Genomic DNA, 20,136 nt, shown 5'->3' on the forward strand with positions numbered 1-20,136 from the left:
CAGTGTGCGGTTGTGTTTGCATAGCTTGGACAGAGTTTATAAATATGGGAAAAAAGGCAGACAAAACAAAGTTTCAAACTTTATTTCTAGCAAAAACATCAGTTCCCTGTCATCAGGAGAGCTGACATTCCCATTTAAATTTTAACATTATGCTGGATGGAACACACAGCAAATGCTGCATCATTATACAGTAGCTCAGGCAGCCAGGAAATACCAACCATTTATAAAACCTGGTCCTCTCTCATGAAATATAAAAGGGAAAATAAAAGTCAAACATGAGAGAAACACTTTCGAATAGATTTATGGTTGTTTCTCCTCTTTAAGAGCTACAAAGGTCACATTTCAGTTAGTTAAATGGCTTAATATTTAAAAAAAAAAAAAAAACCCCAAACAGGAAGAGTGGAAATTCAACAGGTTTGAGCCATCAGTCTTGCTGTGAGACAGTCTTGACTATGTGGTAACAGTTGTAAATGATCAGATACTGATCTGCTCTAAAGCTGTAAACCAGTGATACGATCCGGTTCCAAACAAAAAACAAAACAAAACAAGAAGTCCCACGAGTCTTTGCTGGATCTTTTCCTGTTTTCCAGCTGGGCGTCCTGAAGCTTGAGGCTCAGAACTTGAGGCTGAATCCTGGACCGACTGCAGATGCCCCCTGATAGCTGGTTGTCAGGTGGAAGCCAGTATCTCTCAGGTCATCATCGCCCTACAGAGACAATGGAAACATTCACAACTTGTAATATTAACAAAAACTTTTGAAATCTTGCACTTCTTACATGCTTATTACAAAACTGACCAATATTATTTTATGACTCTAGTTACCTTTGGAAACCCCTAACCTGAATTTAATGACGGATTTGATTACAACTAACAGTTTGTATTAAGACTATTATTATTAACACTCCAAATACTTAATCACAAGCTCAAGCTTTTTTTTCACCCTGACGAGAAGAAAAGTGAGACAAAAATACACTTGTCATGGTCTAATTGGCGTGTAAGGCAGCAAATACCAACACTTAATTCCACTGAAAAATCTCAGTAGTGGCCTTAAGCTGCTGGGTGAGCCGGACCACTGCTGAAAACATTAGGAACTAAAAAGTGCTCATCATGGAAAACACGAGGAGGAAATACGCGGACACAAAGCAGAAGCCTGTAGGTCTGTAATCTATTTAACACAGGCAGCGTTCAGAAAGCCTGGTAGCTGTGTGTAATGGAGAAAAGTCAGGCCTAATGCTCTTACCAGGTGACTGTAGCCCAGGCCTCCCTCGGGTGGACGAGGACTGGTGCCTCGCTTCACCCTCTGCTGCTCGCTCTTAGCCGGCCAGGTGGGGAACATCGAGGAGTCAATGGGGAGAGGAGACTCCCTGAAGTACTCATGTTTGAGAGCCTCATCTGATGAAATCCTCTTACTGGGGCAGTAGGTGAGGAACCTGGAAAACAATCAATAATAATTTTAAACTTATGTTTTAGCAGCGTTTCATCAGAGATGCCAAACTGCCTCGGAGAACTCAGGCTTCTTGTGTGGACAAAACTGCCAGACCTGCTCTCACCTCAGGTTTTTTTTTTTCTCTGCTATTCAAACGGGTCTGCCTTTTAGCTCAATGAAGGCCAGTTCCACAGTTGGAAAACCAATCAGGGCTCTGTAGGTAGGATTAACCATGAAGGAGCGATCTTTCTGTGCCATGGCCAAAAAATAGTGACGAGAAATGGCCAGCAGAATGACGCATGCATGGATGGGATTGACGCAGCTTTACAGGTTGCTGTAAGTTAACAGCGCCTAACAGCTAATTAATGGTTTCTGTGTAATCAAAGTCCTGCTGATGGTTGTGTCTGATGCGAACATTTGAAGATTACACATGTGCCAGCTGACTTTTACTTTATTGGGTCACAGTCACACTGAGTAACGCTGGCATATAACTGGCATCAAAATGCTCGAAAAGCTCCATTTCACCGTTGTTTTCCCTACTTTTTCTAATCTAAATGATGTCAAAAAATTCATATTCACAATATGGTTGTCTACAGAAGGACTACCCACCTAATCTTCAACGTCCCCAAATAATATTAACAAGGATCACTCTGATTATTCTGCAAAGTTACTCTTACATAGTCAAAGAACAAAAATGTTTAGTGTTTAGTGTATAACAGTGTATAACAGGCCCTGTAGTGACACAGTCTGAACACAAGGTGTGGTGCTGATGCCAAAGGCCAGAGAGTTTCTGCAAACAGTCGGAATTATACATGACAGGAGCAACACAGACTCAGACTGTGTCTGAGGGGAACCCTCCGTAAGTGAGTGCAGACATTAAACATAAAAGATTTTACAAAACAAATGATCTCTAATTTAACGTGAGAGGATATCTACAGGAGGATTAATGGCTGGGATTAGACAGACACCAGGTCTAGAAGACAAGAGCACTATACTAGCAACATAAGACAAAACCTGCTACTTGTGTCCAATGCACCATTTTGTTATGGAATTACAAAAATGTGCACTCTCCCTGTCCTGTAAGCTTGTTCCTTTTCTTGACTGAGGACCCAGCTGCTTTTCATTTGAGGACTACGGTCCTATTTATGCACGGGACACCAGGTAATGGAAACTCATTATCTAACAGGATAGAAACAGGACAGAAAACAGGCAGGATTCTGGCTCTCTAGGAGGATTAAAATTGGGATCTCTTAACTACTACATGTTGAAATGGTAAACGTATAACAGGTTAAAGAGTTGTGAATTGAAACCTCCTTCAGTTAGACACTGAATCTGGGTCTTCAAATGCTTTCACACACAGGAGAGGTGTGATATTGCAAACAACAACCAAAAAAACCATTGCTCTGCAATGTCAACCTGCCAGATACACCTCCAAAGTTTCTCTGTACTGCTCCGTTGTGAAGCTTTTCTAACAGCACTTCCCTACGTGTTGTACACTGACAGCTGAAGTTTCAGCAATTTTGGAAATGAACCAAATTTCCACCAAATTGTGGTTCCTCACACAGCAGCACAGCAAACATGTTGTTACCATCCTCTGCAGCTGGGAGCTAGCTGACCAGCATGGTTTTGTCATTTACAGGTGTAGAGAAAAGTTTCTGTGGCTGGTTAAAGACCTGAGAGGAGAGTTGAGAAGCTCATCTGCGCAGTGCAGAACAATGCTGATCTTTGGAATGTGAGAGAAAGAATTATGAAGCCATCACTGATTTTCCCTATTAAATGTGTGTTTTCTAAAACATTTTCCTGTACTGTGGAGCGTCACCATGGTGAGTGCGTGTGTGTGAAACGGAACAAGGGGGATGGAACTGGACTCCTGCTGGGATATATCCACTACTGCTGTCATGTTTTAAGAAAGCTTGCCAGAAGTGCACCGACTAAATAAAAAGCTGTGGAAAGAGTAACAGAATTTGACAGGGTAGAAAAGGGTTCGTCCAAGTAAGGCAATTTCCACTGCAGGAGCCATGCTGATTGTTACCTAATACATGCTCTTCATCACTGTATACCAGTGATATGTGTTCTCTCAACACTGAAAATTTGCCATCAAATATTTACACAAGTCTATGGGACTTATTCTCTATCCCTTAAAAATGGCTAATTTATAATGTATTTGACCTTTCTTTTCAAATGGTGTCTTTATGGTTTATAACCTCTTTAGTATCTTTTGAAAACACAGAATCTACAGACACATGAAAACAGACAATAGCTGCAATACTACAACCTGACTGCAGTGCAGTGAAAGGAGTTATGTTTCTTATGCAAGAGTAAAAAAAAGTCTCTAAAAATCCTACTTGTTCATGAGGTCAAAGCCTTGGTCTGACAGCAGTGCTCCAAAGCGCTTTCGCAGGTTGTTGTAGGGGTATTCTGTGAAAGTCATCTTCTTCACAGCGGGCAGCTCGCTGTAGCCGGGCCAGATCTTCTCGCTGGGCGACCCTAGATCCTAGAGTCAACACAGACAAGTCAGCAGACATACTTTTAGTCCACTCCCCCAAAAAAACAAAACAAAAACAAAAAGTGGACACGAGAGATTCCCAGTTTGGCTGATGTGCTCATTAACTGCAGAAGTGGCAAGTAGCCAGTCCTTGGTGCATTTCAAAACTGATCACTGGTAACAACAACATGGGAGGCCCAGGTAACATCGCTTCATATTGCTGTTATGCCTAATTTAGATCATTTAGTGTAAGGTATAACAACATCATCTGGGGTGACAGCTACCAGCAGCTCCACCCTGTGGTTCACTGCAGAACTGCACTCTGACAGAAAACCTTACAAGCAGTAAAAAGAAAAGCTTTAATATTTATAGTGACAATACCCCACCTTTTATAAGCACAAATGAAAGCATTTACCTTGAAAATCTTGTTAATTTGGTCAATTTCAGATTTTCCAGGGAAGAGAGGCTTCTGGGTGAGAAGCTCGCCAAATATGCAGCCCACTGACCACATGTCCACAGCTGTGGAGTATTCCTGCGGAGAGAAGAACAAACACAGTGGCAGTCCACAGAAACATAAAGTAGACTGTCTGCCTGGCACGTTCCTCCTGGAGTTTATGTGAAAGTGGATGCACACTGATGGGTCGCTAGGCCTCTGCCGTCTGACGGCATAAATCATGCAATGTAAAACTCTAATAGCATTTTGTGGTATTTGGTGTGTTACAAGCCAAATGCTCAACAGATGTTGTCTTCTATTGGAGAGATATGCCTTTGTGTAAAACAATCAGTCAGGATGATGTAACTATTATCTATGAAAGGCTATCACTTTACTGTCTGTAGTTTCAGCTATTGTATTCAGGATTCATCAGACTCCTGCAGTGTGTGAATTTGAATTCTCACCTTGGCTCCAAGCAGCAGCTCAGGCGATCTGTACCACAGGGTAACCACCACCGGGGTGTAAGGCTTCAGGGGGGAACCGTACTCCCGGGCCAAACCAAAGTCACCAATCTACAATCCAAGACGGATGAGGAGACCTTTGAAATGCTCTAGTTTGGGCTAAATAACAGTATTTCAGCATTAAAGATGTTTATATCAAAATCATCTGACCATTAAAGAAGAAATCAAATCCTGGCAGCAGGGAGTCATATTCAATTTGAAAAAAAATTACACAATCGAGTGTAATTCACATTATCTACTGCCAATTTGCATAAAATTCACGCCAACAAGTGTCTGTAAAAATTTTGTTTATTTACACATGGACCCAGTCTTCACTACACTTTGCCAGAAATTCATGCTCTAATTGAATTCTACTAATCATGTGTTGTTTATGCAACTGTGTTCACGCTGCTAGCTTGTTGGAAAGACAGATTAATGAAATCACCTTTTGGATTTCCTCCATTACTATTCCTCCATTAAAAACAAATGTGAAAGATAAAAAAAAATGTAAAAAAAGTGAGACAGTATTTAAGAGTCAAACCAGGACTTTTAAGTGTTGTCATCTAGTGACTGTTCTTAATGAAGACTAGTGATAAACCAACTATCAGTGTCTCAGGTTTCGTTCACACTGCAGGTCAATTCCGATTTTTTGATCAAATCCGATTTTTTTTGTCTGCTTGTTGACACTACAAATAAAATGCGACAGCAAACGCACTCTAGTGTGAACCCTCAAAGCATGTGCAAAAGAAGACGTCACACACAACGCGCTCTATTTAGACCCAGAGCAAACAGTATTGTTTGACTGATGGCCCTTAATATAAAGACTTGTTTCTGACTTTACATTTAGAATTTTGCTTTAAGTTATAAAGTTATTTTGTTATTTACATATGGCCTAATAATTATCCTTATTGCTGTTTTAGAGAGGAGCGGTGCTTCAAAGGATAGTTGCTGATTTCTGTCAGAATCTGCAGATTATACAGTACAAATAACATGTTCACGTTTCTCCAACATCGTCTTCCCAACAGTTTCACTGGATGGCCAAGAAGCGTTCACGATGTCTTCTCGGGCGCTTTTCCGGCACTGATAATTGGCGTCTGTCTTGTGTCAGTGACGTAAAAGACTGATTTAATGCGACCTGACCATTCAAACAGCAGTTGCGTTCTAAAACATCAGATATGTATCTGATTCAGTACCACATACGAAAGTGACCCAGATTGGTTTTTAAAATGTTGGATTTGTGCTGTTCACACTGTCATACCATGATCGGATATAGGTCGCACAGGGTCAAAAAAGTCGGACTTGATGCGCTTTCGCCTGCAGTGTGAACGTAGCCTAACGTTACCACACCATTAGTCCCTCAGAGTTAGAATTGCTCTCCTGGTATACCTTGAGAATACCCTTGTGGCTCAGCAGCAAATTGGACGTCTTCAGATCACGGTGAAGAATCCAATTATCGTGGAGGTGTCGGACTCCTCGGAGCAACTGAATCATCAGAGTCTTTACTTCTCCTGGAAGAGAAGGTGGCACATTGTACAGTTAACTACCTTCAGAGGTAAACCCAGAAGCAAAGAAACATCTATGAGATCTTACATTCTACTGAAGTCAGAAGATCTTTTTTCAACCTTTCTCTCACACAGACATACACGAAAATGGATTCAAGCAATGTATCCATTCTACCTGGCAGGAAGGGCTGCTTCATTGTTTCCATCAGACTCTTCAGATCATGTTCTACATAGTTCATCACAATGTAGATCTTGTCCATATTGCTTCCAACAACTATTTCCTGATAGGAAAGGATTAGTTGTATGTACAAATCATTAGTAGAAGCTGTAAATGGTGAAATGTTAATCGCTAAGCAAATATCAAAATGTTTTCTTACCCTTACTGTGACAATGTTTGGATGTTGAGCTTTGAGAATTGTATTGATTTCTCTTAAAGATGTGATGGGAAAGCCCTCCTTCTCCTTCTCCATCTTCAGCCTTTTCAGCGCAACAATCTCATCTGTGAACATGATACTATAGTCAGTTTTACTAAAAACAATAAACCCAGCTGAAGAGCACAAAAGCAAATAGATGAGTATCTTTCTTTTCATACCGGTCTTTTTGTCCTTGGCTCTGTACACCACGCCGTAGGTTCCCTCCTCTATGCGATTCAAACACTGAAATTCCTCAACACTGCGGCAACCCTGAACACAAAATGCAAGTCAAGATTATAACATACAGAAAATGGGCCAAAAATAATAACATACATCCATAATTTGCGCTCATATGGATGATGCGCAACATTTGTGACCCTAACCTGAAAAGCCGGCAGATATTTGGGCAGCTCCTTCTTCAGCTCCACAGGTGAGACTGGGGGAGACTCTGGGATGTAGTTCCCTTCTGGAGTGGCTGAACGGGAATGAGTTTGAGAGTGAGGGGTGGGTTCCCCCTCTCCTGCTTCTTCTTCCTCCTCATCTTCCTCCTCCTCCTCCTCCTCCATGTCCTCACCACTCTCTTCTGAGTCATGGTCAAAACGGGACTCTGGTACTGTGTGGTAAACGGTTACATGTTATAAATAATAGGGGTGCAACGATATTCGTATCGATATTGAACCGTTCGATACAGTGCTTTCGGTTTGGTACGCATATGTATCGAACAATACAATTTTTTTCAATTTTTTTTTTTTTGTGTCCCGTTTGGATCTATAGCCATCAGAATTGTTGTCTTGAGGCCAAGAAAGATGCCAAGAGGATTTATTTTAAGTGGATCATCATATTGGTCCATTTGATTGACCTTTATTATAATTATGAATTTATTTTATTTTCAGTTGCAAACGGGACAGACATGACTGTGGGATAGGACAGGGGGAAAGAATGAAAGAAAGAGGGGGAGAGAAAGAAAGAAAACCAAAGGGGAGAAAAAAAAAGAACAATACAAAATTTGTAATTTATTTTATCAACTTTCCTTCTGACGATGCTGTCTGTGTTGAGCGCTCAGTGAATCTGCATTTGACTACTCCGCCTAGGCTCGAGAGTGCAGCCTAGGCGGAGTAGTCGAACGCAGATTCACTGAGCACTCAACACAGACAGCATGGTCAGAAGGAAGAGCGCAGGGCAAGCTAGCGAGACAGAAGTGGACCTCCCCACCCTCATTCAGATCTGGCGTTTGGAATTATTTTGGTTTTCATGTGACGTATGACCCTGAAGGTAAGCGAGTCATGGACTAAAGTAAAACAGTATGTTGGATGTGCCATGCAATGCTCAATTACATGGGTGGGAGCTAGTGTGTTAGCGCAGTTAGCTTGTTAATGTGTTGGCCGTCTAGCCCCTCTTTATAGGGTAGCTCGTTAACGGAGGTTTGCCGTGTTGTGGCGTTAAGGTTATTTCAACGAGATTAACCTGAAAGCACTAGTGGGAACACGACGAATATGACTGCACATTTACGCCGACATCATCCTAGTGCAAAGACAAAAACAACAAGCATGCATGCTACAAACTTTAGCCGAGTCATTTAGACAGCTGTTAGCACAGGATTCTCCTTATGGAGACCTGATATGTTTAATATGCTGCTGAGAATAGAGCCCAGAAGAAGCGGATAGTATAGCTTTTATTTTGGAAAGAGACATTTCTCTGTAATAAACTCTCTTTTCCAAAGATGAGTGATTCCTCAATCAGATACAGGGCTCGCAAAATCGCTAGCCCGATGTCCCGGGGCTATCTCTGCCCTGCCTGTCGGGCTATTGTAGGAAGGAAAAATATATATCAATGCTTTTGCATTCTTTCAGAAATGTAGCTGGGTAATTATGTCATTGGGTGAGCCACTGTCAATATGTGACATATTGAAATCGTGTTTGAATTTGCGCTTGTTTTTTTGCTTTCACTTTGCAATCGCGCGAACTGTGTATAGAGAGCGACAGCACTGATCTGTGAGTGATGATAATTTGTGCACCAATTCCTCTGACATCGTCTTATTAATTGTTAGCTTACTATGCAAACATGACAAGTGAAATCTCCCGCAGCTTAAACATGTGAGAGGTTGATCGCGCAGAGAATCGCTGAGCTTATGTGAGTGCGGCAGGATATATATTTCACTACGATGACCTGGATGACTGAGAACCTTCACAGACAGATATATATTTTACTTCTGCTGAGCCAAATAAGACAGGTCAGGGTGAAGAAGTGACAGCCAAAGAAAAGCTTACCACAAAACGGAGAAGTTATGACAAATCAGACTATAAGGCAAAAAGAAAGTGCAGCTTTATGGTTTCATGGACAAAAGAATTTCTGTGGCTGCAATATGACGAGCTAAAAAACAACACGCACAAGGGTTAGGGTTAAATTTAAAAACTGTACTTTTGTGTTAAAATATATATTTATAATTTTAATAAATGACAAATTAAAAAGGCATGAACATTTTTTTTTGTATCGAAAAAATATCGAACCGTGACACCAAAGTATCGAACCGAACCGAACCGTGAATTTTGTGTATCGTTGCACCCCTAATAAATAAGGTATGCATTTTAAATGAATACATTACAATTTAGTTTCTAAATTGTAATGTATTACAAAATCTTGTTTTACAAGATTTTGAAAAACTCCTGCCAGGTTGGAGATTTTCGAAAACTCTGTTTTTGCGTTTACGTGTGGATGAGGAATACGGAGTTTGTCACGCAACATCAAAGGTGTGTGCCTTTTTTGACGTCACGCTGTGCGCCATGTTATTGTTTACATGAGATGAATTTCTACAATAACAGATAGACAAAATACTGCTACTGTTAATCTGACTATCTTCAGTTTTTACACGCTTACATTTTCAAAAAAATGCCTCTATGTGCAAAATGGGTTCAAAAACAAACAGCTGCGGGATACTGTTTGTCCGTGATTTGAACCGGGGGAACAAATGGTGGCAGGATCAGCCTGATATTATTTGTATCCCACTGTAACTTTACTGTATAAACAGCTAACATCGCCAAAATTTCAGGAGCAGTTAGTCATTATAAGAAGTGTTTGTGAACTAAAAATCAAGAATGTGGGATACTGTTTGTCTGTAAGGAAAACAAACTCTGCAGGGGAGACCTACCTTGGCACTTTTGCATGTAAAGCCAAAGGGAAGATATGCTTCATCATATTTTCTAGTCTTTGGCTTGGAAGCATTCATCCAAGCATTCATTTTTTTCCCCTTTCTTTTCATACTGCCCCCCCCCCCCCGCAATGGCTCTGCGCCCCACACTTTGGGAACCTCTACTTTAGGAGTAGCAGCAATTTTGGGGAATCATTTAGGGATAGCAAGACAACACCCACTTCGCTCATCGGTTGGATGAGATAAAGAATAGTTTCCCAGTAACATGGTTCATAAATGTGACACAGCACAGGAAAAGCTGTCCAAAAGCAGGACAAGAATCCCAACTCTGCACAAAAACAGCCATGTGATGGAGCAATCAAGAAGACATTCCAATATGTACAATATTCGTTTTCCATGAAATTAAGATAAGATCTCTCAAAATTATGTCAGAAAATTTAAATTACTGGAATTTTCAGATGAATAAACTCCAAACAATGTGTGATTTGTACACAAATGCTCATTCAGCAAACTTCTCAGATATGAGAGGAACATCCACAGCACAGTCACACACACCTGAGGTGTGACCCATCAGCCACCAAAACGTGCCTCATTAGTGATGCTGATGACTTTTCCATTTTTAGCTTGTGGCGATAATGTTGTGTAGATTGTGATCGAGGGGAGTTTTTATCAGAAGTTTAGTCATTTATGAATGTGCTACAGAGAGTATTTATTTTGCATCATTACTAAAGCACAGTAGTTAAAAACAAAAAACAGCCATAGTTTGAGTTAAAAATGATGACTTTAAAGATTCTTTTCTTTTGCCATGCTAATGTTGTAATTAATTTATGTAATTAAGCATGGCGCAGTTTAAAAAGCGGTTTAAGGATATGGTTTTTACAGGGTACAGGGAAAAGGTAGAGATTTGATAGGGTGTTCTTGTCTAATATTTTCATGTGTGTGCGCATGCACGGGTTTGTTGGTATGGGTATATATGTATGTGTATATGTATGTATGTATGTATGTATATACATATATGTGTATATGTATGTATGTATATATATATGTATGTATATATATGTGTATATATGTGTATGTGTATGTGTGTGTATGTATGTGTGATATATATATATATATTAAATATATATAAAATTGTAGGTTGTGTATCCTTCAGGTGTTAATGGGGTTATTGAAAATGTGTATATGTGCGTATGTGTGTATATACGTAGGTATGGATAGATAGAAACATATATGTGTATATATTTAAAAAAAAAAAAAAAAAAAAAATTACACATAACATATAATGTAATTACAAGGAGGTATTTCTGTAGTCTATTGATACTAGATAGTGGAAAAGGGGTGGGATTAAATAAGCTTATGCTTCTTCCTGCTCCTTTTTGAACATGGACGTTATTTGGAGTTGTGGTTGCTCGTTTTCCTTTGGTTTGCTTTGTTCATTTGTCTCTTTTAATTCTTTTTTTTTTTTTTTTTTTTTTATACTTTTTCAACATGTTCAAAATAAAGATTCAATCAATCAATTTAGTGACATAAGGTCAAAACAATCAAATAAAAAAATCTATACACATCTTCAAAACACCATCAGAAAATGTGTTCTCTTAAATGTGAAAATCCTGTACATTTTTAACAGTACTGAATTTTTTGCACAGTAACATTTGGCTGATAAAATCTAGCTATACAGATGCCTTGATGTCATCTAATTACCGAATATAAAACTAAAGTAAAGGGCTTAATTTAAGGAACTTTTTTTTCATTCTTGCCTGAATACTATTTCATACTATTTCTGTGTTTTGCCCTTATGGTGGTGCGATTGTTTCTTAAAGGCACAGTCTGCAGTGTTAGAGTCCTGGCTGGGTATAAAAAGCTAAGAAAAAAAAACAACTCTCTACTTCTCCAAATATGATTTCTACTCTCTTTGATATCTGAGGTTTACTCACCTGCAGGTATGTGATTTCCATTTTCCCTCTCCTGTTCAAAATCTTCCCCAGACTGCTCGTCCTCACTCACGTCTTCTGAGAGGAAGAAAGCCACTTTGATAAGCATCTGATGGCAGTGATAGAACCGTATGGGCCACAAATATTTGTACCTGCACTCTGCTCAGACCGCCCTGAGCCTGAAGCAGATTCCTCCTCTTCTTCTTCTTCACCCTCACTCTGGCTGCTGGACTCTTCTTCATCTTCCTCCTCATCTTCCTCTTCCTCAGAAACAGACGCTGATGCTAAATGAAATAAGGAAAGATAAAAAAACTGTTTAAAAACTGGAAATTAACTGCAAATTAGGGCTGCACGATTAATCGTTAGAAAATCGCGATCTCGATTCATACTTATGTGCGATCTCATTTCCAAATGACAACGATTAATATAAAAAAAAAAAAAAAAAGACGACGACCACGATTGTACCGCATTTTGATCCGGGACGTAATCTGCATGAAAACAAGCGCTCACTCTTCCTGCTCAACAAATGACAAGGGCGGAGCCTTATACCACGTGATACAGAAGCTGTGCCGTGTGATGCTAAAATTAGCAGGGAAAAAACAACGGCGAGCACGTCAGGGATGACGAGAAAGTGACAGGAGAAAATCCGTCCCGGTCAACCACCCAAACATCAATAACGGGAACCTTATTCAGCGCTTCCCTATACCCGTCAAACTCCCGCAGACACAAAGAAATTACGGAGGCTATCACTTATCACCTGACCAAAGATTATGGCTCCCATCAACACTGTGCAAAACGAGGGATTTAGGAAAATGATCAACACCCTAGACAAATGCTACACAGTGCCGTCCCGCAACTATTTTTCTATTGTTGCACTACCTGTTCTATGCACGCAGTGTCGAGCAACGGTGGAGACGGAATTTCAAGCAGTACAACATTTTGCGGCAACAGCAAAACGTGAGACATTTTGCGGCAACAGCAAAACGTGAGACATTTGTTGTTTTTATGTTTATTTATTGTTTTTATGTTCAGTCTCAACTGTTACGAAGTTGATGTGCAGTTGATAAGTGCAATAAATATTTATACTGGAAAAGAAAATCGTGAGAGAATCGTGATCTCAATTCTAAGCCAAAAAATCGTGATTCTCATTTTATGCAAAATCGTGCAGCCCTATTGCAAATCTACAGAGCCTTCCTAACACAGTGAGCTGTGGTAGATATTTGTTGTCATCCTATTCTTCTGATGATGATCAGAAGTCTTACCAAGTTTGACCAATCAACGAACATCCCTATCAATATTAATCGTCTGCTGTAGTGGAGTCTTTGACATCCATTAAGTTTAACTTTTTTAAACTTAATGGCAATAAAACAGAATTCATTTTAATAGGCACCAGATCAAAACTGACTACAATTCCAACCAGTCTTTCGTTATCCATTGATAACTCTGTTGTCACACCATCCCCTCAGGTTAAGAGTCTTGGTGTCATCCTCAATAGCACTCTGTCTTTCACAGCACATATAAATAATATCACTCGGTCTTCCTACTTTCATCTCCGTAATAACCGTCTTCGTCCCTCACTCACACTACACAGTACCGCCATATTTGTCAATGCTCTTGTCACATCTCGTCTGGATTACTGTAATTCTCTTCTCTATGGTCTACCTCATAAATCCCTCCATAAATTGCAGTTGATTCAAAATACAGCTGCTCATATTATTTCCAGAACTAGATCCACTGAACATATAACACCTGTTCTTAAACAGCTCCATTGGCTCCCAATTCACCTCCGTGTCAATTTCAAGATCCTGCTTCTCACTTTCAAAGCACTTCATAACCTTGCTCCTCCATATCTATCCGATCTTCTCCATACATACTCACCCCTTCGTACACTCCGCTCTTCTTCAGCCTCCCTTCTGTCAGTTCCACCTGCTCGCCTGACTACCATGGGACTCAGAGCCTTTAGTTGTTCTGCCCCGAGACTTTGGAATGCACTTCCACTTGCTCTACGGACCACACACTGTCTCCCCACTTTTAAATCACTACTCAAAACTCATCTATTTAGAATTGCATACACCTGATCTGTCTTAGGCCATTTTTACCTTGCTCAGTTTTTATATTTGCTTTTATACTTTTATGACTGTTTATGTCTAAATTTTATCTACCATGTTTGCTATATATGCATTTTTCTTATGTTTTTTATGGTATTGTTTACGTGTTACTGTAAGGTGACCTGAAAGGCGCCTATAAATAAAATGTATTATTATTATTATTATTATTATTATTATTATTATCATCTGCTAATTGCTAAATCTGTAGGTTACAATTTAACTCACCCAGGGAGGATTCTGCAGTGCTAGTCTTCCTTTCATTATCACTGATATCCTGCAGATCAGCAAGCAGATCCTTGCTCTCAGGCTTCTCTTCTTTTGATGCTGCAGAAAAGAAAAAAAATTAAAATTAGTATGAGTTACGTTGGAGCCACAATAATCTCTTAATAGTCTCAACAATAACCATTGATTAAAAAAAAAAAAACAAGAACAATTTAAAACTCACATCCGCTTTTCCGTGTTTCACTGTGATCAGACCTTTCTCTGGGAACACGTACTGGACTACGGCTGCGGTGACTTTGTTTTGGCTTGTCATCATATTCCTCAGGTAGCATCCGAGATGGCACTTTAGATGAGAAAAATTAATTAGGTAATCACTGATGCAGGTTTGCCTGACAGGCTGCAGGGTCTAAAAATCCCAATCCATCAAGTCACAGTTTAGCATTTTGAGACATTTGCTTACTTGCTTAAATACATTTGCTTCCCCAGTTACATGAGAATAAAATTATGACTCTTCTTCTGTGTTGAAATTACACAGCTGGGAAAGGACACCATGTTTAGTTACACTCACTGACCTTCTCGTCGAGTCCCTCTTTCTTTGCGTCGCTCTTCAGCCCTCCTCTCCCGGTCTTTTAGCTCTCGTTGTTCTTTCTGCTGTTCCCAGAGCTTTCGGTCACGCTCCCGCTGGCGCTCGAGCTGCTCCAGTCGGTCCCTGTGATCCAAAAAAAACCCAGCAGAGTCCACTGGAGGTCTGTTTGGATAATCCAAAGTTCACTCTTGTCACTGCTTTCTTTGGTTTCTTTAAATGGACAGTAGTTAAGTATTAACTTGAATTATTTATGTTTCATGTCTTTATTTAATTTAAAAAAAAAACATCACATATAAAATTAGTGTTTTTTTAAAGGATCAAACACATTAGCGCTGACAGGATTTAACATTCTGACATGCAATCAACAAAAGTTCAACAAAACAGATTTTCAAACAAGTTAGCGTTGACAATATCAAAGAGGCAAAATTATCAGAAATTATCTGAACTGACATGAGATTATTTACTTCTGGCCAAAGTTGGTGCTCACCTCTCTCTACGTGAATGAGCTCTGGCCTGTTCCCTTCTTTTCTGCCTTTCCCAGTCTCGCCGGGCTTTGTCCTCTTCCCAGTGACGTTTCCTGCGATCGCTTTCGCGCTCTTTTTCTTTATCTTTGAGTCGTGCATGTTTTCCTGCTGTTTAAGTAACAAACAGACATGAAAAAACAGCCCTAAAAATAAAAATATGTATCTGTAAAACATGTGAAGCAGAGTCTCTGAACCTCCTTCAGCTGAGTGACTGCGATGACGTCTTTTATCTTTTCGCTTCTCCTCTTTTCTGTGGTGAGATTTGTCCTTTCTTGCTATTTGCTGTGGAGGCTTAATTGCTAGTGATTCGTCTTCTTCCCCTCTAAAAGAAACAAAGAAAACATTGTGAGGAGAGTTGCACCAATTCAGAACCAATATCTGTCTAATACCCTTATGGATCATTCCACTAAAAAAATAAAATAAAATAAATCTGTTCAGAATTGGCTTTATAACCACTTATAAGCAATAGCAGACTACTTAAAAGTCAATAATCTGCTACTATTTATATTAATTATATTATTTATAGTACTCTGTACTGTATTGTACTATATTTTGCATGTTCATAATTTTTTGCCCTTATGTTGTAATTTTGCATTGCATGTTTAGTGTGTCCTCTGTATTGTTGTGCTGTCCCAACTGATACAGCAAATTTGCTTTGCCGCACAATAACAAAAAAAGCCCAACAACAACAACAACAAAAAAACGTGACCTGAATTAACATTATACAGCAGCTTTAAGCTCTTATAACTTTGTAATAAGTTATTGCTGCTAACCTGCATGCTAGCTGTATGTTATAGTAGCTTCTGCTGGTTATGTATACTAATTTCCACATTTAAAAAAAAGAAGAAAAAGTCATGGATCAGTTTACCCACTCATAATTTCCCCCAACTTCCAAGTACCTGTCCTCCATTGAGTCTTGACGTGCATATGGCGAGTTACGAATTGTTATTTCCATTCTTTGATCCCGAAGTTCTCCTTCCTCCGGAGTGTCTCGTTTGGCTTCCCGATCATCCGCCTGTGAAGCAAGGCCCTTTGAGAACTGGCCAAGACAAGAAATCCAGAATTTGGGGTTAAAGCCTACAAGAAGACAGTGAGTACAAGAGGGCTAACATACAAAAAAAGACCACAACATTTTTGTATTTAGCAACTTCACTAATGTTTAGACAAAATTAATTAGGCTATGTTTCTTAATAAATTCTATATTCCAATCCTAAATTAACATCTGGGTTTTAAGATAAAAATGCTAACATGACAATAACTGAGACCTAAGACATTAATTCACAAATCTGTTTGTTGCATTCTGTGTCAGCATGCATGTGTAACATAGAGTGTATATTAGCTTTTAGATACTTTACATTTTTCTGGCGTTTCGGATCAGTTTTCTCTTGTAATTCTTTTCTGCGTTTCTTCTCTAGTAAGATTTCATCAAGAGTTTTAACTTTCCAGGTGTCTTTTTCGTCCCCCATCGGCGTCTGCTCTCCACCGCCTGCTTTGCAACACAAACACACAGAGGGTTCAGTACTGTCTCCTTAGCGTAGCTTTGTTTGAATCAGAGAAAGGGGCTTACCATTTGTTAATTACTGATTTAATTTACCATTCAACTGAATTAGGATCAACGCTTCAGAATCCCACCCCCGTCTTTGCTTTGGACAACTACTAATAAAAAACTGATTACGGCTTTTGAAATAATTAAATAAAGTAACGGAAGACAATGAAAGACTTGCGGATTTCCAATTTTAGCTGGTGGACATAACATACACTGTGTACACGCTGTTTAATGCCCTGGTGCAGTGTGTCGGAGAGTTCAAGTGTTGCTCAGCCGTCAGTCATTTTTACCACTTTCATATATCAGAGACGCCAACCAAGTGTAGTTAGACACGTACAGGTCGCCACCAAAAATAAAATACCCATTATTAAGTTTATATATACATAGAGCAACAGTCGAAAAGCGACTTCTTGCTAAATCGGCTGACTAAAGCGGTGGATGCTAACAAGCTAGCTACTAAACGTTAGTTAGCGAAAGCTAACATGGGGAATCACTGCTAAACAACTTCAACAGCTAATAAGATGGTGTTGAAAGAAACTACTCATATTGCCAATAATGTTAATCAATTACACACATATAGGCGTGTGCATATCTAAAACTGAAAGCATAAATGCAGTTAACTTTAAAATTATTGACCGAGCGAATGAAATGGTCAAACAAACCTGAAATATGCGCAGCGGTATTATGGCACACCGGAAGTTACAACGCGCTGGTAACGTATGTAATACTTCCGGTGTAAAACAACAAGGTCAAATATAATATAATATAATATAATATAATATAATATAATATAATATAATATCACAAATCTTTATTGTAAGAATTAAATGTAAAAACTAAAGAAAGAATTCTGGTGGCTTATTTCCCAGGCTGTCTTGCAATTATAAAACAAAGTTGTATTTCAATAATAGATAGTGAAAAACAGGTGTCATTTTAAATGTCTATAAATAGCGTAAAACTAATGAAAATACAGTTAAAAGTCCAAAATGCATGCCCTCCTTCACTTTTTACAGTGCTGTACAGTGGGCCAGAAGGGAGGGAGTGCAGGTCTTTTTTGATTATAAGTGCAGATATAACATCTATTTGTGCACAGAAGATCTTAGCATCTTACCAAACTACAGTCACAGAGGGTCGGGGAGGGGGCTTAAAAGCACCTTGCTGATGTAAGGTCATCGGCAGAGTAGAGCATAGAGAAGTTAACATATAATATTTGTCAAAGAAAACTACATTAAACGCTTTCTTCTCAGAGTGGAGTACATGCCTCAAAATGAGTGATTGCTGAATTTATTCATACTACAGACACCAGAGGGAGCTGTTATTCCAACTCCATCAAACTGGATCACTAACATTCTTTGCAGTGTAGCCAAAGAAAAGACAACAAAAGACATCAAATCGAGTTTTCACTGGCACAGGGGAGTATCATGAGCATCATCATTAACATTTTTAGTTCATATGTAGCCTACTATCTGCACAGGATGAAACCATAATGAACCACACTGGGGTTTATAACTGAGATAGAGTCATATAATGAGGTGAAAAAAGAAGAGCAAGATTACAGCAGAATTTATGACAGACTGACATGTACTATGGCCAAGTTATCATAGGACGCAGGGCTTTTGATCTCTGGCTTAAATTTAAAAGTGCCAGCACAGGATAGACACCTTACCTTTTGGTGGTATTGCATTCTGGGCAAAAGGGATTTTTGTGGGTTACAACAAAAACAGTCCAAATGTTTAGGCTGGTTAAGTTTTTGACTCAAAACAGTGAGGAAAGGCAAATGCAAACTGATAAGACACATGTGGATGATGACATACAGGTGAGGGGGTGATCAAAGGTTAACAGGGGAAAGTCACAGTTCACAAAAATAGTATATAGCTTTGCTGCTTATTGAATAAAAACAAAGAACTTAGAGTGCTTTTATTTTTATTTTAGTAGAGACTCAAAACTTAGAACAGAAAGCTGCTGGGGTTTGGAAAAGAATTGAATAAATATTTAAAATATACTTTGACACATGCAAAGGGGGGGCTTGAACACCTGTCCCTTTCCTGGTAGGTGCCCAAAGTGCCCTTTTGTTGACGCAATTTTTTTAAATGTGTGTGCGTGCAGAGTCCTGTCTGTGCCCCTCAACAATAATATTTAACTATTAATCAGTTATGCTAAATAAAACAATCTGGCTTGTACTACTCATATGGGCGATTGTGGCTCAAGAGTTGGCAGTTCGTCTTGTAATCGGAAGATTGCCAGTTCGAGCCCAGGTTGTTGGTGCCAGGTTAAAATTGCCTCCAGTTATTACCTGGGTAGAACTAGCCATCCTCATTACTCCAGTTTGCAATTAATTTACTTAAGTTTGACATCATGTTTCTATTTAGAGACCTGTTATTGTATCCATTCACGTTGATAAGAATAATTTTCTGTTCACAGACTTCTATCAACACCATGATCCAATGTCCCATTCCATCGCTTTTATGATCAATAACCTTCCCTGCAAATTTGTTAAAGTCATCACTCCTGCTGAGTGAGTAGTACCATGCGAATAAAGAATACTTTCTGATGTTTCCAAAATGTTTCCTCTTCCTTACTAGAATGTGTTTCTTGTAAAAAAAAAAAAAGAATGTTTATATATATATATATAGACACACACACACACACATATATATATATATATATATATATATATATATATACACACACACACACACACACACACACACACATATATACATACATACATTTTTTTAGTTAACTTGCAGTGACTTTTTCAAGTGCATCTCACGGATCAATTCTTTTACTGTCTATTATTGCATAACCCTCCTTCAGGAATGCTCTTCTGCCGTTGTTTCGAGCTTCCTGCACCTTGGGCCACAGCTTGATCCGAGCTTCACGGTCTTCTTTGGAGAAGTCCTCTTTAAATTTTATGTTCAGTTCTTTGCAGACCCTGGCCTCTTTGGATTTCTTCCATACTTCATCCCTAGCTGTCCTCATGCTGAACTGTATGATGATTGGTCTTGGCACCTTGTTGCTCACAGCATTGTCTTTCTTCCCCAGTCGGTGTACTGTATCAACCATAAGCTGCAGTTTTTCCACTGACACAGGAACCACTCTTGTTAGAATGCCGATCACTGTTTCATGTGTATTCTCGTTTTCTTTCTCTGTCAGACCCAGTATTCTGAGGTCCCATCTTCTGCGGTACCGTGCACTCTCCAGACAGCTCTCCTTTAATTCTTTGTTTTCCTTTACCAGCGACTCCACCTTTTTCTTTAGCTTGTCAATTTCCTCTCTGTTTTTTTGGGTTGCCTGTGTGTTTACTTCAATGCG

The 20,136-nt window shown here is 39.2% G+C and overlaps 1 protein-coding gene across 7 annotated transcripts; it reads right to left on the bottom strand.

Moving 5' to 3' along the window:
• Positions 1-66: 66 nt before the first annotated feature.
• Positions 67-17,541, bottom strand: cdk11b (cyclin dependent kinase 11B). 7 transcript variants are annotated; one of them, XM_085444780.1, is made up of 20 exons: positions 17,484-17,541; positions 16,631-16,761; positions 16,175-16,314; positions 15,470-15,597; positions 15,239-15,380; positions 14,738-14,874; positions 14,389-14,508; positions 14,169-14,267; positions 11,988-12,119; positions 11,839-11,913; positions 7,143-7,372; positions 6,939-7,029; positions 6,724-6,845; positions 6,522-6,627; positions 6,231-6,352; positions 4,809-4,916; positions 4,327-4,443; positions 3,772-3,920; positions 1,241-1,430; positions 67-706 (listed from the first exon to the last, which is right to left on the bottom strand). In XM_085444780.1, exons 2-20 carry the CDS (start codon positions 16,739-16,741, stop codon positions 614-616), a joined length of 2,412 nt encoding a protein of 803 aa, XP_085300906.1. In that variant the 5' UTR covers positions 16,742-16,761; positions 17,484-17,541; the 3' UTR covers positions 67-613. The 7 variants fall into 7 exon arrangements, with proteins under 7 accessions (XP_085300906.1, XP_085300904.1, XP_085300905.1 ...); XM_085444778.1 differs by having other exon boundaries at positions 14,738-14,913; XM_085444779.1 differs by having other exon boundaries at positions 15,239-15,383.
• Between the last annotated feature and the right edge of the window lie 2,595 nt (positions 17,542-20,136).

The sequence above is a fragment of the Copadichromis virginalis genome, linkage group LG20 (assembly GCF_057382275.1).
Source record: "Copadichromis virginalis isolate Kocher_CV1m ecotype Utaka linkage group LG20, C_Virginalis_male_GT1.1, whole genome shotgun sequence".
In the NCBI taxonomy this organism is placed as follows: Eukaryota; Metazoa; Chordata; class Actinopteri; order Cichliformes; family Cichlidae; genus Copadichromis; species Copadichromis virginalis.